The 26,777-nt window shown below is 40.4% G+C and overlaps 1 protein-coding gene across 1 annotated transcript in view; it reads left to right on the top strand.

The window, feature by feature from the left end:
* GAP43 (growth associated protein 43) overlaps positions 1-23,374 on the top strand; it is a 93,505-nt gene extending 70,131 nt beyond the window's left edge. Inside the window, exon 3 of the mRNA XM_057697487.1 lies at positions 22,682-23,374. Within this exon, the coding sequence (XP_057553470.1) occupies positions 22,682-22,770 (89 nt within the window). The 3' untranslated portion in view covers positions 22,771-23,374. The remainder of the gene's footprint in view (positions 1-22,681) is intronic.
* Positions 23,375-26,777: the final 3,403 nt, after the last annotated feature.

Below are 26,777 nucleotides of genomic sequence, written 5' to 3'. Positions count from 1 at the left end.
GCTGAGAAGGAACCCAAAAGAGAGAAGAGCTGTGAATTCTCATGTGTGCAAATTGGAGGCGAACTTCTGAAATAAAATGATGGGTGTGGGGGAGGAGAGGATGGATTGAAACGATCATTTCCAACACTCCACTTTTATTTTATTTTATTTTTTTAGGATCAATAGCTGGGACATGGAGGTCTGCCTCTGGTTTCCATAACAACCTGGCTTATTGAAAGACTGCAGGCTCCACAAATCCCCAATTATCAGCCTTGCAGGGCTTATTAATGGAGCTGAGGATCCCAGTGAGGCAGGCAGCTCATTGCTGGCACGTGCCTGGTGGGCTGGTGGGAGGGTGGAGGAGATGAGAAGGGAAGATGTGTGATGAGACAGCAGCCGTTTGTCCCCTGTCACTGAGGGGGCTGCAGCCATACAGGAGGCTGTGTGAGCATCTCTCCAAGCCTTGAGTGGCTGCGGCTGCTGCTGCAGAAATCGAAGTGGAGATGGTTTTTTTCCAGCCCCACCCCAAAAGCCATCCATCTGGAATAAATCCAGATGAATATATCACACACCCTGTATGTTTATTGAGCTCCTATAATTAATTGAGGCTTCCTCACAAAGACAATGGTGACTCTATATTACTAATATTAACTCAAGCCTTAATTAACATGTGAAGCCAACCTAATGCATATTAGATAGCTTTGAATTACTCAGTCTTTGGTCTGGTGTTCGCTTATTAAGTCCTTGCTGTAGAGTAACTGCAATAGCAACAGTAATACCGGTGATGATAACAATATAAATAACACGTACTTGTCTTGTGCCGGGCTCTCTGCTAAATGCTCTACATGGAGTTTCTTGTTTAAGCCTCATAATGACCTGGTGAAGAGTGGTATCATTGTCTCTTTTACGGAAGTCAGAGACCTTAAAGGACTTAGGTCACGTGGCTAGTAATTTGAATATATCAGGGTCTCATTTCTGCTCCGTGCATACCATTATTTTTATTCTCCCCTTTTATTTAATTTGGATGTCCTCGAGACATAAAAGGAACAGCACATTTAAAGTAAATTCTGTGTTCTCCAGTGTGATTGGGGAACAGAACATTCTGGCTAATCAAATGTTGCGATTAATAATTGCCATCGAGTCATTATTGGATTTCCAATTAGGAAAGGTTTGAGATACAATAAAATATATACAACATTAGAAGTATAGTAATCATAGTCATAAAATGGTTCAGGACCATTATACAAATGTCAATTTTTATTGTGATGCAGAAATGTTCATTGAAAAAGATGTCTGTTTCACAGCATGCCAGGCAAACTGTTTTTGTAACATAGAGCTATCAGTGCCTTAACACTTGGAATTTTATCTGTTTCAAAATACTTTATGTGAACTACCACTGAAGCTCCATGTGATCAGAAAAAAATCTTTTGGGGTCTTTCAGAGTTAAAGAATATTAGTGCTTGGTAAACCTCAAACTCATTAAATACTCTGGATCCCTAGACTGTATTTTTATTAAACCGGAACCTTACACTATGTGGAAAATGAAATATGACACTCCCTTGAGGTAGTTCAATCCAAATCTGCCATAGAGCACTGTGAGAGTAGATCAAGGTTGGCAGAATTTTCATTATAGTTGCGCAATTTTTTTATGCTTTTAGTGCGCACAACCAGTAATATTATAGAACTTGTTCACAAGGACTATACCTTATTAAGGATTAAGCGAAGTGATGATAAGGACTGTTCGGGTTAATACTTACTGAACACATCAACTAAGTATTTTATGTCTCATACCTTACAACAACCCTATGAGGTAGGTACTATCCCCATTCTGTGGATGACGAAATTAAGGTGCGGTGAGGTTCTATAACATTCTCAAAGTGTCACATGTGGGAAGTGGTGGGCTCTCTATTCAGACTCAGGCTGTCTAGCTCCCGAGTCTGTATTTTTCACCACACGTACCCTCCCACCCTCCACTGAAACAACTTTTGCCAAACTCACAAATGACTGCTTTCTTGCTAAAATCCAATGGTCAATTCCATGGCTCATCTTCTCCGGCCGCCAACAGCATCTCATAGTTGATCACTTTCTACTCTTTGAAGAAATGCTTCAGTTACTATTCTTCCAGCATATTACCTATTCCTGATTTTTCTCCTAACACATTGGCTATTCCTTTTCAGTTTCTTTTGCCCTCGCTTCTTCATCTCCTGGTTTCTAACTGTTGGAGCCTCTCATAGCTCAGTCATGGACCTCCTCTTCCCTACGTATATGTTCTCTTTTGGTGATCTCTCCCAGTTGATGGCTTCAAATGTTGTCTACAACCTGATAAATCCCAGTGTTCCATCTGTAGCCCAGACCTCTCTCCCTGCTCCAGACCACTCAACTTGTGTATCTAATAGACGTCTAACTCTAAACATTCTGAAAAACAAACACCTATATTTTCTCCCTGAACCAGCTCCTTCTCGAGTGTCCCCATCTCAGGAAATGGCAAGCCCAGTTTTTTCCTGAGGCTCAGGCTCCATATCTTGGAATTATCCCTGACTCTTTTTTTTCTTTTCCGATATTAAATCCTTCAACAAATCTTGTTGGCTCCACGTTCAAACTACATCTAGAATCTGGGCACAGTTTCACTTTCTGTTGCATCCATCTCATTTCAATAAAAGCCAAGGTCTTAAAATGGCCCTAAAGCCCTCCATGATTAACCTCCCATGTAGGTCACCACTTGGAGTTCGTCTTCTCTGTTCTCCCTCTCTTGCTCCCTTCTAGCAATACTAACACCTGTGCTGCAACCCCAGCAAACACATGTGCTCACATCCAGGGCACTGCACTCCTGGTCCCTCTACCTAGAAACCTCGCCCCTTTAGATGCTCACTGAGTCACTCTTTAACCTTCTCCAGCAATTGTTCACATGTCACTTTCTCAAAGAGAGTTTCTCCCTGTTTGATATTGTCACGTCACCCCCATTCCATCAGTCTCTATACTCCTTCCCAACATTAGGTTTTTCATAGCTCTTACCACCACCTGACATGCTATATATTTTACCTGTTAATTTCTAGAATAATGTAAGCTCCACAAACAGGGTGTTTTCTTGTCTTATTATTATTTTGTACACTGCTATATCCCCAGCAACTAGAATAGGAACAGAGGACTCCATAGATGTGTGAGAAGGAAGACACCTCCTTAGTCAAACAGAGTAGCCGAGTTGATCTTGATGGTCAATGCATAGGTAGCAAAGGTGACCCAAAGTCACTGTCACATTCAGTTGGTTCACTCCTTATCACCACTGCAGGAACCTCTCCCCTGCCACCTGGACAGACATTCCCCCTTCTTCCTCTGCCCTTGCAAGTTCCTTGGAGACACCTATAATTCTTACATGTAATGCCATCCCTCCTAGTGATGGGAAGATGTTGGCGGCTGGACAGTGACTATAACTGGACTGTCAGTGGCACCAGAGGACAAGATCTGTGTCCTGTCTCACTGCCTTATAGTCACTCCCTACGTGGGACACAATCACAGGGAGGAAAGTGGTTTCATCTCCCAATGCAAAGGATACATCTCTGAAAGAGAAGCATTTTAGCAGTTCCAAACCACTGGGAATTCTGCCCTGACCAAAAATAGATGGCATAAACACATCTTTGCTTAGGAGGGAGCTGCCTTTCTTTCAGGGTAAGTCATCAAATCAAAGTCATGGAAGCTTTAATGTCTAATGAAGAGTCTCTGGTGGATTAAAATGTTCTACTTATCACAAATGATAGTTAACTCAGTATTTACCTATTAGTAGCCCTTTTTGAGTGTGTAGAATTTGCCTAATGTTGACCATAGCTCAGTGTGATTGGAACATTGTTTCATACAGGAGCATGTCTTCAGAGGAACCGCTGCATGAAAATTTACAGAATCTATATATGTATATATATATATATATGCATCTCTGTTGGTTTTGATTGGTCAGAGTCCAAGGGTTAATTCTCATACCATCTTTGCACAATTAGAAAACAGTTTCGTGACCCAGATAACACCAATAAAATCAGTAGGTCTTCTGTTAGACTGTAACTGTGATGGGTAAGATTGCTGGAGTAAAAGCAAAACACTGTGAGACAGACAGTAAATGTAGTCTGGGTAGCTGTAGACAAACTTCGGTGAGAAAGGGCTGCTCTGCATCACCAAAGGGCTTGGAGGTCCCTGCTGGGTGGGGTGTGTGTGTGTGTGGTGGTGGTGTTTAGTCAAGGAAGTGGAGTGGAGAGATGTGGGTAGGGGTGGGAATGGGCGCAAAATTATGTGATGAGAGGGATGGGGTGCCAGTGCTATCTGAAAATCCCCATCCAAAAGGAATATGTGGGGGGAAGCGACCAGGGTTACAGCAAGCAGCTGTAAAGCTGAAAATCTATGGATTGGAAATCTCTGATGAGAGGCATCTGTCTATGAAGAAGAGAACAAGATACACTATGTGATGTGTGATTTGGCCGTAAACTGGTATCTCTTCATTTCTTGCTCACCCCCTCAACCATCCCACCACCAACCTCCTTTATTTAAACAGCATCCCAACCCTCTCCTAGGACAAAGGAAAATGGGAGGAGCAAGAAGAGTGGACACGTCAGGTACAGAGCTGGGAGGAATCTGAATCTCTGGGTGCTTGTCAAAGCGGCAGCCGTTCTCGGACCGGAATATCCCCCTCCCGAGGCTTCCTCGGGCAATTGTTGACGGTGTCTGTTTGCCGTGGAAAGCTTTGGTTTACTGAGGAAGTACTTTGGCACAGGCAGGAGGTTGACGGGAATAGAATCATTCCAGCTCAACGCTTCATCTTTCGCAACCTGTGTCCCGACACCTGCCGGGTGCAGCAGATTTGTACCTTGTCACCGCGTGTGGAATGCGCGCGAGAAAAATGGTAACGAGGGTGGTGCCACCGTTTCACAGAGAGTTGTGTTTCCTCTTGCTCTCTCCGTTATTACTCTACACATTCTGTGCCATCGCTCCCAACCTTCCTTCCTCTCCCCCCACCACCAAGCTCCCAACAGGATCTCCTGAGAGTCGTTACACCTCAGCCCATCAGCCAAAGTTGTGGGTTTCCATGGTTACCGGGCAGCTGGTGTCTAGACACTCTGAGAGATGCCTTGCCATTGAGCTGCGGATCCAGCTTCTATCACGCACACCCCTCCCCTCCCATCTCCTCTTTCCTCCCATTTTCTCTTTATTTACAGCAGGAACGAATGCCAACACAGGATGGAATTTCCTTTTGACAGGCCATTGAAGGAAGGAGGGGAAGAGAGAGAGGGTGAAAAACCCAAACTTGCTGTCTCGTCATATCAGTGAAGTGAGAAAACAACTGAAGTGACAGACCCAATGTGGTTCGCTCTTTCTTCCTCAGGAAGGGTTTTATTTAATTAAAGTATGTTAAATTAGGAAACAGTGCCACTAGTCCGTTGGGAGCCATCAGCATCTTTAAGAGCCGGTAAAAGCCTTTCAGGATAGGGCTTCGGCTGATGACAGTGGGCTGATGTAGAATCTTTTCACTGTCTCTGGGCAATCAATGTAATTTCTCTTTCTGTGCTCAGGGCAATCACACATTCGTAAGTATGACGAGAGGGAGAACTCCAGAGGGAGATACAGGCGATTCCGAGGAAGGACCTGAACCATGACATCTCAGATCTAGAAAAGCCAAGTTTAATCTCTCCCCTGTTTCTCCCAAGAAAGAGAAAAGCAGCTCCTGACAGCCAGGAGCTGGCTGGCACCCACCGGCGGGCCTTAATCTTCTCCTATTAACATCCACAGTTTCATAGGACACCAACATCAGGCTTCCTGTGATGGTTCAAGACAAGACAAGACCACCTTAATCTCGTCTGAACACAGGCTGAGCATGGACATTGTCTAAACCATAAAATGGCCAAATATTTCCCTAGCCTGGCTGTATGAATGATGTGCTTACCTCATTCTTCCTTCCTTCTAGGTGATATTCATTAAGATGTCCAGCCATAAAATGAAACCTGTTTCATGATAGCATTCAATAAAGGGCAAAGCTCTGCTTTCATGAATCCACCTCCAAGTCCCTTAGCACAAGCCCGGATAAGTCCTTTCCAACCCCTCTTCCGGCCACATCTCATAGTTCCATGTCCTATGCTCTCCTTAGCTTCATTGTGTCAACAGACCAAGCTTTGTTCAACTGTGGGTGTGTTCCTAGTATTTCGCTAGACCCTTCCACATAAAATTTCTTTCCATGTTATAATTTATACTCAAGTTAGCTTCAGAAAAAAAAATCATTTTCTCCCACATTTTTGGAATATTTTCAATACTTTCTCCGCAAATTTACTACTAACTCTCCCTGAGTTCACCAATTCTCCTTCTAAGATCTCATAAAAATCTAACCTATAAAACAAAAGTAACTCCTACTTTACTTTTTTCTCCCTCGTATTTTCTTGTGTTTGGTCTCAACATTAGACAAGATGGCCCAGGTCCCCGGATGAGTTTAAACGCCTCTGTACTACTCTTGGGGACTTCTATGACTTTAACAGTGATGGCAGAGACATGAGGGTCAAACAGACAACAGACATAAAACAGGTCCAAGCAAAATTATAGTGAGACTACGACAAAAAGTTTTATTTAGTACGCTTCCATTTAAATCACAAAGAAAGTTATGTCCCCTGTTTTAGACTCACTGATATCCAATAATTGGTTTGGGGTGGCAACTATCTCCCCTCTCTTTTTGCATTATCCTCTGTAGGCTTTAAATAACTCTTACAGCTACCCCTATCAGTGACAGCAGAGGAGCTTGCAAGAGGGCCACCTTGGAGGCAGAAAGATGTAAGAGATGGCTGCATTAGTTCAGACACTAGTGTTGCCACCACTCCCTGAAACGCTAGCCTATATACTGTCCTATGTCCATCTAGGCTACATCAATGAAATTACTTGCCATCAGTCTTTCAAGTTGAGTTCTATGTCTCGTTCTGGAATCAATGTCACTCTCACTCCTAGACTAGGAAGAATTAAAGAGCCCCACATGCAGTTGGCTCAACATCAAGTCAACTTGTGCCCAAACACTAATAATTTGTCTCTCACTTGGGAACAGTCCCACTAACTAAACTTCAGCTTGGTTTTGCTCTACCTAAGTCCCTGTCTCATTCATCGCATATGTACTCCGGTTTCTCTGAGACCAAGACCCTGCTTATTCTCATCCTGTCTCTTAGAGATGGAGATCTTGTCCTTGGTCCCATGATTAGGGGAGCCTATTGCTGACTAAGATACTTCCCTACGAGTCCATGGTCTGTCTCTGCTGGCCTTTATCTAGTTGCTGTGTTCTACCAGCTTCCAACGCCTGTTGACTACCCTCGCTGTTGACCTTCTGTTTGACTATTGCCCTTAATCATATACTTCATATACTGTGTCATTCACACTCACCTGTCCTTTCTTCCTCTGACGACTACTGGCTCCATGCCCAAGCTGTCATAGTACGGCTAGTCTCTATTCCCTTTTAGTTTGCCACATTTTTCATCAAGTATATCAGTACAGTACTTATATTTATTTGCTCTTTCCATTTCATGGCCTCAATTAGAAATATGTGATGCTGAGAAAAGAGAATCAATAGACATGGGTAGCTGCACATGCAGAGGGAGGATTTTAAACTTGGATCACTAAAAGAATGGTAAGGCTAATCTCATTATATTTGTAGTGATAGTGGTTGTGTGATGTCCAGTATGGACTGAGATATAGAATTGGAGCCAGGAGGAGAGTCAAGGATGTAGACAAGTATTTGGCAGTAGAAATCGGAATCTGATGTATATGAGGCCAGGAGTCACTAAAGCTTATGTTAAAGAAAGCAATGTGCTTACAGTGATGTATAGGGATTAATAATATGACCGTGATGAGATAAAAGTGGTGGTTACCTGGTTATGGGGTCAGGGTTGAAGTCATTAGAGAGAATGAGTTATTTGATGCGGAGCCTGTAGAGAGAATGCAGAATTTAATCTTGGATTGTGTCTTGTTAGGAGGTAGGGAATAAACACCAGAGCCAGAATGGCAAAGAATAGCGGGGAAACAGCAAACATAAGTCCAGAACATGGTCTTCATTGAAGTTAAGAAAAAAGGAATATTTTAAGAAGATGTCAAAAACAAAAATACACCAACAATTTAGGAGTTGATTTTGTTTAGACTATTGCAATAGGGACCCCAGCTCCCAAGATCATAGTGTCTTGGCACGGTGGCTTTCCCTTAGACTTTTACAGGAAGAGTAGACAAGTTACAGGTGGGATGATTTACAACTGGAGTTATTGTGCAATCAGGGGAAGTCTACTCAGCTGAACCAGATTCTTTTTATCTCTGTGTCTACCTTGTTTCAAGAGAAACAATTCTATTCTCAGCTACTCATTCATGAAATGAAGAAAAAGTGCAAGGGTCTGTGTCTGGCTTTGTCATTTGGTTCAGGCAAAGGAGGAAAGCTGTGTTTGGCCTTGTTACAGGTGAACAAGGGAATCATGCATGAGTCTTCGGGAGTCATGAGAGAGAGAGGCTCATATGGGGAAGAGTGTTTTTACAGTCAGCCATTTCCTAGAGCATAAAAGGGTGGGAAGATCTCAGAAAACAGAAGGTTGGGAGAATTTCTTAACAGCCATTATTTTCTGGAGCATAGAGCTCAAGTAAAGGTCAACTCTGGCAGAAGGAGTAGTCAGAAAAACATCGAGAGCGATGGTAAATGAAAAAAGGCCTTATGATTTGGATATAATTTTGAGGGCGGAATTTGAGGAGAGCACTGTTAGAAAAATGGTAGAGTTAAAGTCAGCTCCTAGAGAACCAAGAGAGGTGAGGTGAAGAAAAAGTGGCATAATTAGAATTTATTTTTTCATGAAGTTTGTTGATTGAAGAAGAAAAGAACAGGCCTTCTTGAAGAAAGAGGCTGTTATCTTTGCATTTTTGGACTGTCTTGTACAAAAGAAAACATACTGAGCATATATTTTGTTCTGTGTTATTCTAGAGAAAAGAACTCCATAAGAACTTAGGAGAGGTAGATGTTAGCTGACTATCAGGAAGAATTTACAGTTAGAGCTGGAGTGGCCTGTTGTAGCAGAGTCTGTCTGTCTGCTAGGAGGATTCTGGGGGGGGGGTTCCTGTATTGGGTGAGTTGTTGCTGGCGGGTCTCCAGAGCTCCTTTCTATTCTAAGGTTTCTGTACGTCGTCTGATTACTTTCAAATAAATAGGGTTTTGAAAGAAGGAAGAGAGTAGGAGGTAAATTCTAGACATAAGGTATGTCTTAGAAAATGGCTTTATTAGAGAAAGAACACTGGGTGGAGAAAAGAGAGAAAGGCTTCAGCAGGATGATTTCTCCAATGGCAGTGCTGTAGGATGGGCAGGACACATATGATTCTATGCTTCTATCTCAGGTAAGCTACAGACTCACCGTGAATCTTTATTCTTTAACTACTCATTGTCCCAATGTCCCCAAATAGCCAAGGCTATTACATTCTTTGCCACTAAGTAGAAGAGCTTTGAGATCTTTACTAAAAAGAAAGAAATCAGTACAAATATGAATATCACTTTTTCAGTATAGTTCTGGTTGAGTTCCAGTGAGTGCTATTGATTCTTAAAGCAATTTTTCATTCAAAGGCAGTGCCGTAATTTGACAGGCCCCAGGAAGCCGAAACACACAATGTGTGCAAAATGAATTGTCCCAGCAAGAGCTGGGGATTGCATCTATTTGCCTGCATGAAAGCATATAACACAAACAACTTTTATAGGGCTTTCTTGTAACAATAATTTTTTTAAAAATTAATTTCAAAATTGAGTTAACCTTCTCAGTGGGCTTTTGAACACTCTGCTTTCATTGGGAAGTGGAGGGGGTGATAGACGGGGGAATGATACGCACTTTTATTTCCTCATATCAGAACAGTACTGATCTCTTACAGATTCCTAGGTATGACAGCATGTGTAGTAATTTCAGCTATTTCTGGACTGGCAGTATCCAGTAACTCTTTAGTCATTTGGTTTATGAAACCTGCCATAATTAATGATAACTCTTCAGCCTAAGCCACCAATTTTAGAGGTTCCCATTTTTTCCCCGCTCTAAGTAGAAAATCCACATCACCTCTCACCATCTGTGTATAACGTGTTCAAGTCTGATACAACAGTAATCCTCAGCCCTGGTTCTGCAAGCCTCTGGAGTATCTAAAATTACTTCTGGTAGCTCTTAAAGTAAAATCAGGTTGAGTTTACCTTGTATTTCACAAAGGAGAGAAGGGATGGAGGGAGGGAGGAAGAGTGGTGAGGGAGTGAGGGAAGGGATGGAGGGAGGGAGGAGAGGGAAGGAGGGACAGACTTACACAGTGCATTTAGGATTCCTAGGGAGAGATGCCAGTTAAAATCAAGCAGTGAAATTCATCATCCCCAAAGGTTGTGAGAGACACGATGGTGTTATGGGAGGACCAATGAATTCTAATTAGCTGTGAGACTTTGGGCAAGTCACAGAAATGCTCTACCTTCGGTTTTTCTCAGAGGGAGTGAGGGGCTGAGATCGGATAATCTCTAAGATCTCCCTCAGCTTTCATTAATCTGTAATTTTACAATTACATGCTCACTCCATGACAATATGTACAGATTTGTATTTTTGTCCTGAATTATGTGGTTTATCCATTTGCAGTGATAAAATTAGCAAGACAACTGCCAAGTCTTTAGTTTTCTTTGTGCTGTGTGATACAGCCATAAGGGAAAATTAAACAACACAGATAAATAATTGTCTAGCTAATCTCAATTGCTACCCAAACACATCGTGGTGAGGCCTGACAAGGCATGGGCTGAATATGACTCATAAATAGAGTGCTTCTATTTTAAAATTTAAATGGTATCCAAGCAATAGATATTCATACGTAGGAAAAACTTTTAGGCAGCAGTAGTCACTATTGGAGTGACCCTTATAGAGTTAGAATTATTTCGAGTTTGGGTTTCTGTATTTTAACCGTGGAGTCAGGTAATGAAATTATGTAATCAGATATCAGATCATGAGAATTGGCAAGTCTGTATCTGCTTTTGCTTTTAAAGACAAATGTTGATAATATTTGTAATAAGGCATATTAACTCAATATATGTTAAAACATTACAAATCATTGGTTAAATTTTTTAATTAAAACCAGCATAAGCTAGAAAATAGTTCACTAACTTTCTGAAGGTCTGATAGACACAAAATATTGCACTTTTGTAGCTGATACTAGATAAGATCTAGGATGACTCATTGTTGAAAATAGTGAGTATAATAGAAATACCTCAGGAAACAAAAGCATTTGAAATGGCTGGTACAATACCTAAGCAGCCTGTTTCAATAAATGGGAAAAACTTCAAGAAAGAATAGCTAAGAGAGTAGATTCAATGAAGAATGACCAGCTAACACAATCAGCCTGTAGGACGTTTCCTCATCTCCTAAATATGGACCTAAATAATTAACATCAAATACATGAGGTTTGATTTTTAGAAAATTATTAACTTTCTCTGAAGTGCAGGAAGGGGAATTATAGATAATCTTTGGGGGGGGAGAGATGCTAACTTCAATCATGTTTGATCAAGATTCCAAAAGAAATATGGCATTTCTTTGCCTGGAATTCTCTTAAGAAAGTGGCCACGTCCTACTCCATCTTTAATTTCTTTATTCTTCAGAGTTTGCTGGAATTCCCTGCTGGAGAAGTCCCAGAAGTGAGAGCATATTGTGCATAGGCAGAAGGAATAACCCCATCAGGGCGGTCTTCCACCCGGCCTCAGGGATTTCTCCCCCCAAACATGCCTTGTCCACAGATGACTGCAAGCCTTCCCAGAAATGAAAAGTTCTCTCTCATAATAAAGCTGGAAAGTCTCACTTTATCTGATCATTTTCCTGAAGGTTAAGGGGCAAGAAGTCCTAGGTTTCTTTCAAGTCTTGGATTCAATAATTATTATTGAATCAGGGAATTTTTCTTAAAATTGGATGTACTGTCTTAAGCCTGGAGAATTGCAATCCCCTCTGTAACTTGCCTACAGGACACAAGACTTACTATACATCTGAGGGTAGGGGGTGCCTTTGTTCTTATTCTTCCAGTATAGAAAATGTGCTTTCGTTATAAACTGGAGGGAATCACATGGAGCTAAGCCCAAGGATAAAGTGGTTTCCTTTGAAATCAACTGACTGCTATTTAGGTGTGCAACAGAGAAGATTGTCCTCTTCTTAAGCAGGGGCACTAGCAGAGACTTGCTTGCCTTTGGAGACGTTGCTATTCAGCAGCCTTGATTCTTGCATCACAGAATCATGCCTCTCAAGTTTGGCCAACAGTCAGCTTTGCCCTGGAAATCATTTTTGGACTTTAGACCTTGACTTCAAAGCCTTTTTTTCAAAGAATTATTATTATTTTTTTTTATCTACAAGCAAGAACTTTATACGGCACAGACTTCTCTCTCCCGTTCTCAGGATACTTGAAGAAAGTTTCTCTTTGACTGTGGGCTAGGAGTGGGTAAGCAGGAATTAGCGGCAAGAGAGAAAAGATGACTCTCATTTATTAGGCACGTGGGTGAGCGAGGTAGTAGCACCGTGTTAGGTTGTCTTTTTTTTTCCCTCTCATTTAATGCTCATTGCAAATCTATGAGGTAGATATTATTTCCACTTTTACTGAAAAAGAAATAGGAGAGCAGGGATGGTATATGTTGAATACCAATATGTGAAAGCCCTTAGCACTGGCCTTGGAACATAGTAAACAGGAAACCAGTGTTAGTTCCCTCTGCTCGCTTAATAATAATCACCGATATTTCTTGAGCAGTTTACGGAAACATGCCACTCATTATCAAGTACATTAAATAATTAACACATTTGAGTGTTTTAATAACCCCATGAGATGGGTACCAATATTAACACCAATTGCAAATAGGGAAAATGAGGCAATGAGAGGTTAAATAACTCACTCCAAGTCATGGCAAGTGTCAGAGACAGAATTTAAATGCAGATAGGCAGGCTCCAGAGCCAGCTGTCTTAACCACTCCTCTGTGCCGTCTAAGAATAGAGATGCTTATAGTAGATATCTATTTTTACATTTGGGTTTTTTATATCTGAATAACTTGTTATAAAATTAGAAGACATAAAATTAAAATTAGTAAAAAGAAAAAAAGGAAGATGATGGAATAATTCTTTCCATGCCTATAAAGCAGAATAATATTAAGTTCCTTTTTATAATACAATATTTTGAAATTCAGACAAACCTCTGTTATTTGGTCATGATAACAATACAGGTCCACAGTTTTTATGCTTGAGGTAATTCACATTTTATCTACATGACACAAAGCATATTTGGAATTGTCCCCTTTTTTCATCACTTTCTTCCCTCCTGTAAATATTAAATGCCTGTCTTGTAATAAGCGTGGCACTAGTAGTTGAGGTTAATATAGACGCTTTGATTCATTAAAAATACATATATTTGCCAGGCACTTTTCTAGGCATGTGGAATTCATCAGTGAACAAAATAAAAAATCTCTGCCTTTGCAGAGTTTAAATTCTTCCAAATATATCAAACTAATTTGAGAAATTAGTTCACAGTCAAGAAGACTAGAAAGATACCACAAACTAGGATATAATGCAAGGGATATAATTTCTATACAAATAATGAGAAGGAAGTGATTAATTCTGTGTAGAATAGGTTTGGAGGTGTGGAAACATTTGAGCTAGGTCATGAGGGTTAAGCAGCAAACCCAAATGATTCAAACCTTGAAGACTTGCTGTGTACTTTGACTAAGGAAATTGCCTGGCCTGCTTCCCTAGTCCAGTCTTTAATTTTTGGTTAAAGGAATAACTTTTGTCCCATTCCCCAGAGTCAGAGCCTGAGAAGGGACTCTTGTACGAATATTTTATTGGTGGAAATCTGTAAGGGAATGAAGAAAGAGGAGAAGCCAGGGGAAGAAGACAAACGAGGTAGGTTCAGGAAAAGTGTGATCTCAGCCTAATCCCACAGACAGCGTGAAAGCACAAATTGCATCACAGACAGAGACTGTGTCTGGAGTCACGGGGAGCAGAAGGGGCGTGACCTCTCAGGTACCTCAGGTTGAGGTGGTTCAACTTACATCCCCCGCCCAAGGAGCATGTGTGGGTCCCTGGCAGCCAACACCTCCAGCAGCTGGGAGATGGGGACATGGGCCTGGTAAAAAGAGATCTGAGAATGTCACCAACAACATCTGTAAAAGGAGTATAGGACATCTGGAAAGCATAGGTAGGGATGTAGAGACGTTGAGAATTTTTGAACAGCCAGTGAGGGGAGAGAGAATATTGAGAATTGGATTTTTTGGTATCTCTTTTTGCTTTGGTGGGCCATTTATAAAACCTGCCATAGTCATTATTTATTTTTTTACTTTATTTACTAAAAAAGTCTTAGAGATGTGAGTAGTTTAAATTTTGGAAAATGGAAAAGGTTGCACTGTTATTTAGGACTTCTGATTTGGAGTTAGTTCTTGAAGACAAAAGCAGTGTGACTATCTTTTATTCTGATTAAAGGGAACCTCTTTCATTTTGAAGCCAGAGTCCAGATATGTATCTGCCTGGTATAATTTAAGAGTCTTACCCCAGACACTCCTTCCCCTTTTTATTTTTCCAGGGATAGTGTTTTTAAAATGTTAAGTGCCTTTAGGCAATGCCTGCTCTCGCCAGGTCCCCATGGACCCCGCCGCTGGATTTACCTGTGGCTAGATTTCCACATTAATGTCATCTGCCTGGTGCCTTAGACAGCTGAGTTTATAAAGGCTTAGAGCAATGCAACTAAGATTTTCTCCTAGCTAGATTCTCCTCACCTGGGATCCTATGAGGTGAAAGGGGAGATGCAGAGTTGAACTCTGGTCAGGTGGGATTTTGAACTTTTAAATATATATATTCTGCAGAAAAGAGTAAGACAACTTTTAGGCTGAACTGCTTCTCATAGTCACTGCTAGCAACACACGATATCACAACAGCACTTTTCTGTCCCTGACACGGCCCTCCTCCAAATGTCTCAGTGTCATAGGAGCCGGCATTGTTTGTACTGACTCCTCATTCCTCTGCTCCTCCCACGTCCTAGCCTAGCCGTAAGCGATGCCTCAACACATCTACAGATTTAACTGCCAAGTCAGCACAATTTGGCTGAGGGGAGGGATGAAGGAGTGAGTCTACTTGACTGTTATGCTAGAGTGGAAATACCCCCCCAATTTTAACTTTTTTTTTCAGTCTTTAAAAGTTGACTTATTCATTGTAATGATGAAAAGAAATCATGTTAACACCATTCAATTTTATGTGATTATCCCATCTTGTTCCAGAAATGACTTAAGGTAACTACACAAGCCACATAAATTGTAATTTTTGATCTTTCTGCATGTTTCCAATGGAGGAAGAAGATAGGACACTCATTCTTGATGGTTTGATAGACATTTTGTACAGAGAAAGTTTAAGATGTTTTCAAGGCCAACTTGTACCTTCTTTGACTTTTGTTTTAATTTAAAAAAAACCTCTGGGTTATTTCTGTTTCAGAATAAAACACTAAGTTTTGTTCCAAAGGTTAGAAATCCTGGGTTCATTCTCAATTTCTGTAACAGAGTAGCTTAATTAATAAATCACTTGTATTCTTATTCAGAGACTTTATAGGAACATTCTAGGCGAGAAGCCCTCTTAACCATTTATCTGAGAAAGAAGATTTGTTTTCCTTTGGGGAATTACTTTTTGCCTCCTGGGATGAGACTGTTAAACTTTGGTGTTTTTTACCCAAATCCCACAGGCTGGATTAAAATCTCAACATACTATATGCTGCACTTTAAATTTTACAAAGTGCTTTTAAATACCTTCCTTCAATGAGGTGAGACAGTCTTTATTATCCATACTTTTTATAGATTAGAAACTGGAGGCAAAGGAAAAGTAACTTCTCTGAGGTCAGATGACTAATTGGTAGCAAGGCTAGATAGAAATCAGCTTGGTCCTAGGCTGAAACTATGGACACAAGTAGACTTGTGTATGTATGTTTCAGATATCACTGGGACCTTGCCTCTGAGTTTTCTCTTTGGTTAAGTTTTTGTTTGCTACTCTTGGAAGTCCTCTAGTGAGTAGTGTGATAGGCGATAAGATTATTCTCTTTCAAAGTCTCTGAAAGCAAGGAGTGGGGGCATCGGTGATATTTGCACCATTCGACTGACATCACAATGCTGTGTACTAGCTCAGCATTTTAAAAGGAACTTAAAATGTAAAACATGATAAAAATGAAAAACAAACGAAATAGCAAAACGTGACTACCCAAAGCCATGATCCAGGCTCCAGACTGATATCTGGTACACAGCTCAAGAGGGAGACCATGTCATTAACAAAGGGATATATGTGAGTTAGCGACAGAATGTTCTTTTTATTACTTTCCTTTGAGCCTTGGAGATAATGATGCTTAATACTCAAGAAACGTGAAAATCAAAAGGGAAAGGAAGCAAACACCCCAGCCCAGTGGTGGTTGGTAGAGTGATTGTGGGCATGGCCCCAGGATGATAGCAGCTTCTGTTTAATCAATGTTGACAAGGCTGGGGAGAGCTGGGCAGGTCCCAAGAGGTAATGTTTTACTGGGAAATCCACTCAACCTAATTTCAGTAATGTAGGGCTGTGGAGGGGCCTGGACCGGTGCCAGTAAACAGGGCCATTAGAGCTCCGTGTAGGCGACGGCAGCTGGGAACCCCGCCATCCCTCCAACAGCACTGCAGCCGGGCTGCCTGGCGGAGCACACGAGCAGCCGCTGCTGCATATGCTCCTGGTATTTGCTCACCAACAGAATGCGCAGACGTGCTATTCTCACCCTTTCGAGGAAATGAATGGAATGCATAATGGCAAGAGCTGCTTCCAGAATCTGTTTCAGCAAGAATCAGAGAGCCCGTTAGACATACGTATTTCAAGGACCCCTGTGAAATCATACACCTAGGTCCCCTTATTCTTTTCAGGTTACCACCACCTCGTTCCAAATGGATGTAGAAATGACTTTCATTTTTATTTCTGTCTTACTGTGGTCTTGATCTTTCTTAGGACTGGTAGTAGTGGGTCAAGAATGTGAAAACTACTAGAGTTTTTCGTATGTCAAGATTTAGGAGTTTCATTAGAGCTGCTGAAGTTTTCAAATCCAGGAGAAGCGGCCTAGGAGAAAACATGCCCCTTTGAGCTGAGTTCTTCTTGCCTAGATGTTACTTTTTCCTTTAGCACCCTTCTCTCACAAACAAGACACATGACAATAATTACTAGCATATGAACTGCAAAAAGGCACAGCTTTCATTGCTGTATCACCATTGCATTGCATTGCATTTGAAATGCACAGCACAGTGCGTGGCATGTAGTAAAGGCCTAGGACCTTTTACTGAATAAATAAATGAATTAATGAATACATTTCTTTCTTCCCTTTTGAAGCACGTTTCAACTCTAGAACATGAAGAATACATGGCTTTACTATCCATGATGTTAACTTTCTCTTTTTAAGGTGACACAGAAATGATAAAATTCATGGCGGCCACTAGTGAACATGGTGATTTCTAAGAGGTCTTTGGGCCCAGAAGGCATAATGTTTTTGTCAAGGCTAAAATGCCAAGGCTGAAGAAGGGTATAGCTCTTTATCAGATTCTCACATCGTCTCTTCAAATTGTAATTTTTGAGAATTTATTTAATATAAATAAAAATTATTAAAATTGCTCAACTTTATTAAGAAAAAATTTTTCTCCTGTGTTAGACCAAACTGCTAAAACATGTCATCAGTTTTTGTTTTCTTTATTTGGGGGCATAGTCTATATCATAATAAACTTGGATTTGAGGATCGATTTCCCCTGGTGAGGATTGATTTGGGGGGAGAAGCCATCCTAGGTAGAATAGTAATGACTCCTAGTGAGGATAAGTTCACTAGTGACATGATAGATACATATAAGTAGGGGATATATACAGTTGACCCTTGAACTGCACGGGTCCACTTATATGTGGATTCTTCTTAATACTGAATGCTATAGTACTACACGATCTGTGTTGGTTGACTCTATGGATGTTGGATGTTGGAGACAGAGGAACTGCAGATACAGAGGGCCCACTATAAGTTATACACGGGTTATTTTCAACTACTCAGAGGGTTGGCGCCCCCCAGCCCTGCTGTTGTTCAAGGGTCAACTGTGATTCACTTGGGGATCTTTCTTTTCCTGTAATGCCTTAACTGAAATAACAGTATTAATGTTAGGTTTTCATGGTTAATATGAGTAAAAGTACTAGTCAGAGCTAAACTAAAATAGGGAGAACATGTTCTACTCTTTAACTTGCTGGATTTCAGCTGTCACAGCAGGCTTTCCTCATTCACCAGCTCCGGGCCCATTTACTTCTCTCACTTGCTCTATGTCACTTGGTTCTGAATATCTCATTCAATCATTAGTTTCCACAGCCTCTCCTTAAGTAACAGCTGTCTCAGAGGGAGGTTGAGCCTCTAGATGGGGAATGTGATTATTTACCCTAATTAGATCATGGTTATTGGAGTGACCAGTTGGCCTTGGCCATTCATCTATCTTTGATACTCACCATGATGATCAAATGGTGATAAAGATTAATATGTAATCTTTAGTATTTTGCATAAAATACTAAAGATTACATATTAACTCATCTCTAGCATTCACAAATTATGTAATTAGTGCCAGAAAGGGCCAAGATCAGATTTCATATTATTCAGGACTAATCAGAATTCTTCCCTCCATTCTGAACTGCTTTGACAAAGACCAATTCTTAGACTTCATAGTCTCCGGGCCTACATACCTGTGGACCCCTTGCTATGGCTCGTACTCCGAGCCCACCCACTCTTCTTGGGCAAAGAGACAGGCAAGGAGAGCAATCTAGAATAGATGCTACCTTGATGGCTCTGTCCCAGGTTGAAATTCACTGTTGCCACTCACCGAGAGTGTGGTCCTTTATCTTATTGTGCGTCAGCTTCCCCGGCTATGAAATGGGATGATGAGGTAGCTGTGAGAATTAATGAAATGACACAAGGGCACTTGGAACTGTTCTAAACATGTAGGAAGGACTCAGATATGTTACCTAGAGCTAAACACTTTATGCAAAGTGTCAGGCAAGTCACAATTTATGGTTCTTTCCATAAAGACCTTCTTGATCTCCTCTGGTTGAATTTGACCTTCCTCAAATGGGGAAACCTGGGCAAGTAGGAGACCTAGATTTTAGTCCTGGCTTGACATGAGCAAAACATATGATTTAGAGAAAAATCTCTTTATCGGAACTACAGTTTCCTCATCTATGAAATGAGGATGCCCATTCATTCTTTCATTCAGTGAGTATTTCTTGAGGGCCTTTCCTGCACAAGGTTCTGTGCTGGACATGGGGGGTAGGGTTGGGGCGTTCAAAGTTGAACGAAAGTAGATACTGTCATTAGCCTTGAAGAGTTATGGTTTAGTGACTGGGTGATCTTGAGGTCCCTCTCACTGCCAACATTCTATAATCATGGATTTCATTGCCTATGAAAGGTATGTTACAAAAGGCTTAAAGAAGAGCAAGGATATTTGCTGGTTTTCTCACTTTTCTTCTCAATACCTAGAAGAATGTCGGGCACATTGCAGGTGTTCAATACCAATTTATTGAACAACTAAATGAATAAACAGTTATATTTCAAATACTTTGAAGCATTTGAGAGAAATAATATGTAGCTTGTGAAGCTCTTTTAATAAGGAACAGACAGCAATGACTTCCTGTCACAATAAACAGATACATGTCAACTTTCACCTTTTCTGTGGCCCCAGGCAAAGAATGGCAAGAGAAAGTAGGGGAATTTGGGAGAATTTAACCTGATTCCACTCCAAAAGTGGACAGAAAGTGTAGCTGCTTCTCAGAATTATCTGGATCTTTGCCCTTTTGTTTTCCCCTTTTGAATTGTGTTCCTTTATTCCACAAACATGTCTCCATTCTCACCTTTCCCAGCCTGACTTCAACTTTTCTCTTGAGTTTCCTAATCTCCTTCAAATCACACACAATAGCTCCCAAGTTTTTATTTCAGTAAGTGGTTTGAAGTCTTTTCTTGCTCCTGCAGCTAATCCTTCTATGTTCTTCTAGACAGATTAAATCAATATTCCATTTCTTTTGCAGTTTGAAGAGGGCACTCACCATGTTGTTTCTCGGGACTGGTAAGGATGGTAAACCACCTGTAGTCTCCAAAGGTTTGGGTAAGGCTACAAAACTAAATAAATTATCTGAAAGAATTCCAAATTACTATAAAAAGATCTAACAAATCTGGAAGCTTTCTTCTGGTAGAAAATGAAATGATGCATTAGCACACCAAAGCTCTATAATCCACAGGGAACACCACTGATACATAGGGTATCATGAAGATCAGAACTGGGTTAGTTTCATCCAAAAATTTTTGTTGGAAAATGTGATTAGTCTGCTGGTGCTTCAAGAGTTTGTATTGGTCACCTTGGAGAGCGATAGATGGGGGGCAAAGGGGAAGCTGGGACGAAGTGAAAGAATAGTATTGCCATATATACGCTACCAAATGTGAAACAGATAGCTAGTAGGAAACTGCTGCATAAAACAGGGAGGTCAACTCGATGATGGGCGATGACTTAGAGGGGTGGGATAGGGAGGGTGGGAAGGAGTCACAGAAGGGAGGGGATATGGGGATACATGTATAAATACAGCTGATTCACTTTGGTGTACAGAAAAAACTGGCACAACAATGTAAAGCAATTATATTCCAATAAAGAGCTTTAAAATGAAAAAAAACTTTATGAGTAGTAGTAGATAGTCTCACTAGGATAACTACATTCTGAAAATAATTTACAGTCAGTTGCAAACCCCACATAATAAATCAGGCTTAAAAACTTTGGTCAAAAACAAGTCATTGTAAGATAAAATGGCCTATCATAGTTACTACCTTACTTACCAGAGCAGCCTCATTTGATTCTAAAAAAAAACACATCTATTTTCAAAACAATAAGCGTTTTCTGCTACTGAAGAGACTCAAAAGAATATTATTAGATAAATGTTCCAAAGAAGGAACCCCCAAAAATATATTTAGCAGCAGTGGTCTTGTTTGGATATAAATGTTCAGCTTTATCTGAATATAAATATATAGCTGACTGATTTCAAAGAAACGTTTATGAGCTCTTCTAGTGGTCTCCTAAAAGCCCCCATTTCTGTAGTCTTAGAGAACATCTCTCATTTCTTAGAAATATTTGTTTGAAAAATTGACCCTTGGCTGACATCTGGAAACTTGAATTTTGAGAGAGTTTTTACCATTCCCTAACTAAGAGTGTTCACTGTGCCTACACTCTTTGTGCCAACAATGTGGTTTATGCTGGGCATCTGTTTCCCTCCTGGGAGTCTGGATTTGGTACATGCTAGGTAGAGGGTGCCTGCACTACCAGCCTCCAATAACAACCCTGGACTTGTAAGCTCAGTTGAGCTTCCCTAGTCTGTGACATCTCACACATGTCACAATTCATTGCTGGAGGAATTAAGCACATCTTGTATGCTTGTATGACTCCATGGGGAGAGGACTCATGGAATCGCGTGCCTGGTTTCCCCTCCAAACTTTGTCCTGTACAACTTTTCCCTTAGTTTTTTGTTTTTGTTTTTTTGTGTTTTGCTTTATATCCTTTCACTGTAGTAAATGGTAGCTGTGAGTAGGACTATATGCTGAGTCTTGTGAGTCCTCCTAGCAAATTAGTGAACCTGGGGGAAGTCTTGGGGACCCTGATACAGGGAGTTTAGTTTAATAACAGATGTGACATCAGGGCAAATGGAGTCTCTTTCAATTAGCTGGCATATTAGTAAGCTGTCTGTAGGATGAAATCTATGAGTTCTATCAGGAAACCAGACAGAAGAGTAATTAGAAAATCACCTCTTTCCTAAGGAAAAAGTGATCCTTTAAAAAGAAACAAAGTCTTTCTTATTAAGCAAAACACACTTGCCTTACCGATAAGTGTACTCACTTGAAAGCTTTTTGACTGCCAGAAACTAAAAACTACTACAGTGGCTTAAAGAAGTTGGTTACTTTTTTTCACATTAATAAGAAAAAGTGTGAGGAAAAGTGTCCAGGAGCAGTATGGTCGGTCACAAGTGGGTTTTTTCCTGTCTTTCTGCTTCATCTTTCTTAGTGTATAGTTTTTCTCTTCATGGTCACCGGGTGGCTGCTGCAGTATTGGGTATTGTTTGATGTTGCAGTCATCAGGAAGAGGAGAAAGTAGAGCAAACACCTCCTCTGGAGTCTTCCCAGGGAATTCTGTCTCTAAGTGGCCATCACTGGGTGATATGGACGTTCCTAGCTCCAAGTATTCACTTTCCAGCCTTTGTAATACTAGAAATCAGAGATGAGAGAGTTGGAATGGATGTTGAATGACCCACATAAAGTATCTGTCATGATAAATCTGACATTGATGCAAAAGAAATAGAAGATCGTTTTGGACCCCCGGTGTGTGGATACCTTGATTGAAAGGCTGAGAGATTAAACACCGTGGTAGTTTCCCTTGAGTGAACTCCTTGCCCACAATATCACGGCTTTGTTCCTAAGCTCTTCCCTGTGTGTTGCTGAACAACTTTCTGGGGGTAAACTCTTCTGAATCTGGAAATTATATTACTGAGATACCAATAATCTCTGTTTATCTTCAATCTTTTATGAAGTGGTATGGAAAGAAGAAATGCATTGCATTATCATCTGAACAGATGAGACAAAATACTAACTCTCCTTCCCCCGCCCCCACCCCATCTGTTTTCTTCCTCAGAAGCTGTAGATGAAACCAAACCTAAGGAAAGTGCCCGGCAGGATGAGGGTAAAGGAGAAGAACGCGAGGCGGACCAAGAACATGCCTGAACTTTAAGAAATGGCTTTCCAAGTCCCCACTCTCCCCTCTCCTGAACCCTGTCACTCCCCACCCTCTTCTCAACTCCACTCTGAAGTTTCCCTTCCTGTCCTGCTCACGTCTGTGAGTCTTTCCTCTCCCACCCACTAGCCCTCTTTCTCTCTGTGTGGCAAACATTTAAAAAAAAAAAAAAAAGCAGGAAAGATCCCAAGTCAAACAGTGTGGCTTAAACATTTTTTGTTTCTTGGTGTTGTTATGGCGAGTTTTTGGTAATGATGATCCAATCATTTTGGGAAATTCTTGCACTGTATCCAAGTTTTTTGATCTGGTGCGTGTGGCCCTGTGGGAGTCCACTTTCCTCTCTCTCTCTCTGTTCCAAGTGTGTGTGCAATGTTCCGTTCATCTGAGGAGTCCAAAATATCAAGTGAATTCAAAACCATTTTTCTTTTCCTCCTTTTCAATGTGATGGAATGAACAAAAAGGAAAAAATTCAAAAACCCAGTTTGTTTTGAAAATAAATAAATAAAGCAAATGTGCCAATTAGCATTAACTTGCGGCTCTGAGGCTCCTTTTTCAATCTGAATATTAATAAACCATGAGAGTAATCAAACTCCAGTGGCTCTGTGTTTCTGTTCCACTTCATGACTTGGTTTCACACATTGGGGTTCTTACATTTTATCTTTTTCTCTGGCTTTCCAGTCTGATATCAACAACCCTGACAAAGAAAAGATGGATGAAACCATAGGGCTTCAGTCAGAACCAAAGGTGTAGGTCCTCGATGGGACTGCTGGGCACTATATTATTTTGCAGGGCTGCTGTAACAAAGTGTCACAGACTGGGTGGCTTAAACAACAACAGACATTTATTTTCTAACAGTTCTGGAGGCTTGAAGTTCAAAATCAAGGTGTTGACAGGATTGGTTCCTTCTCAGGGCTATGAGGGAAGGATCTGCTCCAGGCCTCTCTCCTCAGTTTATAAATGGCCATCTTCTCCCTATGTCTCCCCACATTATATCTGGGTATTTCTATAGCCAAAATTCCCCTTTTTGCCGTATTGAATTAGGGCCCACCCTAATGACCTCACCTTAACTTGATTACCTCTGTCAAATCCCTGTCTCCAAATGAGGTCTCATCTGAAGGTATTTGGGATTAGGATTTCAACGTGTGAATTGGGGGAGAAGGGATACAATTCAACCCATATCAGGCACTAAGACTGCTTCTACTAAGATCACCCCAGAGTATTTTCATGACTCAGGAGAAGTATCTGATGGAAAGTTATTCTAGGTTTTGCTAAGTTAAATAATGTAGAGACATGCATAACTCTTAGACACTCCTAGGCTTTTGTTTAGATAATTTATTTTTAACTCGAGCATTGACCTGGTCCATTTAATTTTTTTTCAGTTTATTAACTTCTATTAGACTTATCCCCACACAAGGCATCTGTCAGACTCTGGATTAGTTATAATCATTGTTCCTGCCAATAGTGACAGTATATAAAGAAAAGGTCTACTTTTAGCAGGTCCATCCTTTTCAAATTTCCTTCCAGTTTCTGTTTTTTAATACCCTCTACTAGAAGGTAAACTGTTCCCATGAGAAACAAAGCAACGTTCCTAAATCTTGAAGCATCTAATGGTGTTCTTTTTCCCTCTAAATTTCGTAAGTCGATCCTGGTACGAATTCTTCACATGTCATACTCTGCCCTGACCCTGATTCTCATAGGTAAGCATTGTCAATGGACTCCCTTCAGCTTTCTACATTCATCTGCACATAGAATTTCCCAACAAGGAAGATAAAATTGTGTCAAAGCCTTCAAAATAATGAAGATTATGGAAATAAGTGATCTTTGGAGATACAACCTACACCTTGGTAACTCTGCTCAGCTTTGTGTGGAGCTGGTGCCCACTTAAGGCTTTGAAAAAAGCTGATGTCACGTGAAGGATGAGTCCTTACTCGGTCACGGGGTTTTTCCTTGTCCCTGACACTAAGTGGAAGAAGAAATCACAAGGAAAAAGACCTATAAGGAAAAGCATAAAAAGGTCAAAAGGAAAGTATCAATAACATATTAAAACAATTTAAGAGTTTTGAATTTATTCTGAGTTGGTATGATTTCCACAGAAGACTTTGCAAGTATCTGAGACTCAATCTTGATCTGATTATAGTCTCATCAGATGTGAGAAAAGGTGTTGGAAAAGGTTATCCGTGGGTTGGAGCCATATTGGCAGGATATTTCTTTAGGAATTGTTTTACCCCAACATTTTTCTGGTAGGATAAAAGCTTTAATTTGTTTCCCAAATCTATACCTCAAAGCAACATTCCTGTGACCTGGCACCATTCATCTTCTTCAAAGTATAATTCTAAACTTCTTCCACTGAATCCATAGTCTTACTGAAAGCAATAGCATATGACCTTTTAAGTCTATATTAACATACACTGTTCAGTCATTTTACTAGTTGTGTCAGAGTTGGAATTTTGTTTTTGCTTATGAATATCTATTTTTATTTGATTTTTAAAATCTTGTCTCCTTAATAGAATTTTAAAAATGGGGGAAGACACATCAGAGAGGCGTGTAATGATCCTAAAAGACATGCCAAGGATAACTGCAGCCCTCACACTGATACAAAACAATGTGACTCAAATATATACACTACACACACAAAGTCAGGTGATACTGGAAAATACAGACCATTCAAGATACAAAAACAAGTATATTCTAAATTCTGTTCAGAATTTGATGATTCTAAAACATCTACGTCTGGATTACTGTTTAAAAAATAAAAACTAAGTTAAGGGCAAGTTAAAAAGGCTTCAACATTGACAAGTGATTCTTTCAGGTGGTGATAAGTGATATTCTGGGCACCAGACCCAATATTCAATTGACAGCAAAACCATGGCCATGTCTGCATGAAGTAAATTCTTTTGACTGAGGCATATTCTTTAGGTCTAAAATTTCAGGCATGATGTAATACGTTTGATCTCTTTGAAGATGAAGAGGTTTCTAAAATAGAACCTTTTATTCCCATTGCCCTACTCACACTTTGTTCATCCTTCAACCTTTTCCACCATCATCCCCCCAGTGTCTTAGTTCAGAAATCTAGAAAGCAGCCTGACTCCTCTTTTTCTCACACAACATTTAATTCATGAGCAAACCTGCTGATGTGTATTCCAGAAGAGAATGAGGATAAAACCTGTGCCTGCTATTCTGAACAAACCTACACTTTCTGTAGCTCCTTTGAGGTTTTGTTTGTTTTTTGTTTTCTAATAATAGTCTTTTCCCATATTCAGCTCATAAGAGAGACTGAGGGGGGATTACCAAACTCTATCTCAACTCCCTAGGGAAAGGCACGCTGGAGCTCACAAAAATGCATTATTTCTGACATCAGCCCACCCCAGGAAAGCTGGTTCTGCAGTTGGCATGGAATCCTGAGCAATGGGAAAATCAGATTAATGAATGATTTCCATAGAGCATTATTAAGATCCCCACAAATTTCATTAACTTTTTTTTTTTATCTTCCATACATTGTCTGTTGTCATGGAAACACAGCTTCTGCTAAGTTGCCTATAAAAATAATTTAATGATTGGTGACCCTTCTAGCTAAATGTTAGCTAATGAACATTAAAAATGTGGGCTTATTTTATTTCAAAAAAACTCACTTTTTCCTCATGCCTGCCTATCATGTAGGAAAAGTCTGCATGCACATTCACCACCTCATTCAGTCACATATTTACTCCAATGTAATTGCAATTTTGTCCTTCTTCCTAGAAAGAAATTTACAAAGGAAATGAGGATAAGGATATAGCCAAGACAATGATGAGTCATTAAATATTCTTGGAGAATTCTAGTAAAGGGGCAAGGACATTTTGAATGTACATTTTCTAGCAGATTGTTATTTGATTTGTTTTTTCACAGGTATGTGTCCTTGTTGGTAATTACAGCATATTTAGTGTCACAGATGGTATCTTACTAAGTACATCTTTGATGAAGTGAGATGCCTCCCTACAAAGAAAAGTGTTGCCAGTTA

Source organism: Hippopotamus amphibius, chromosome 10 (genome assembly GCF_030028045.1).
Source record: "Hippopotamus amphibius kiboko isolate mHipAmp2 chromosome 10, mHipAmp2.hap2, whole genome shotgun sequence".
In the NCBI taxonomy this organism is placed as follows: domain Eukaryota; kingdom Metazoa; phylum Chordata; class Mammalia; order Artiodactyla; family Hippopotamidae; genus Hippopotamus; species Hippopotamus amphibius.
This window is presented reverse-complemented; position numbering and strand designations above follow the sequence as displayed.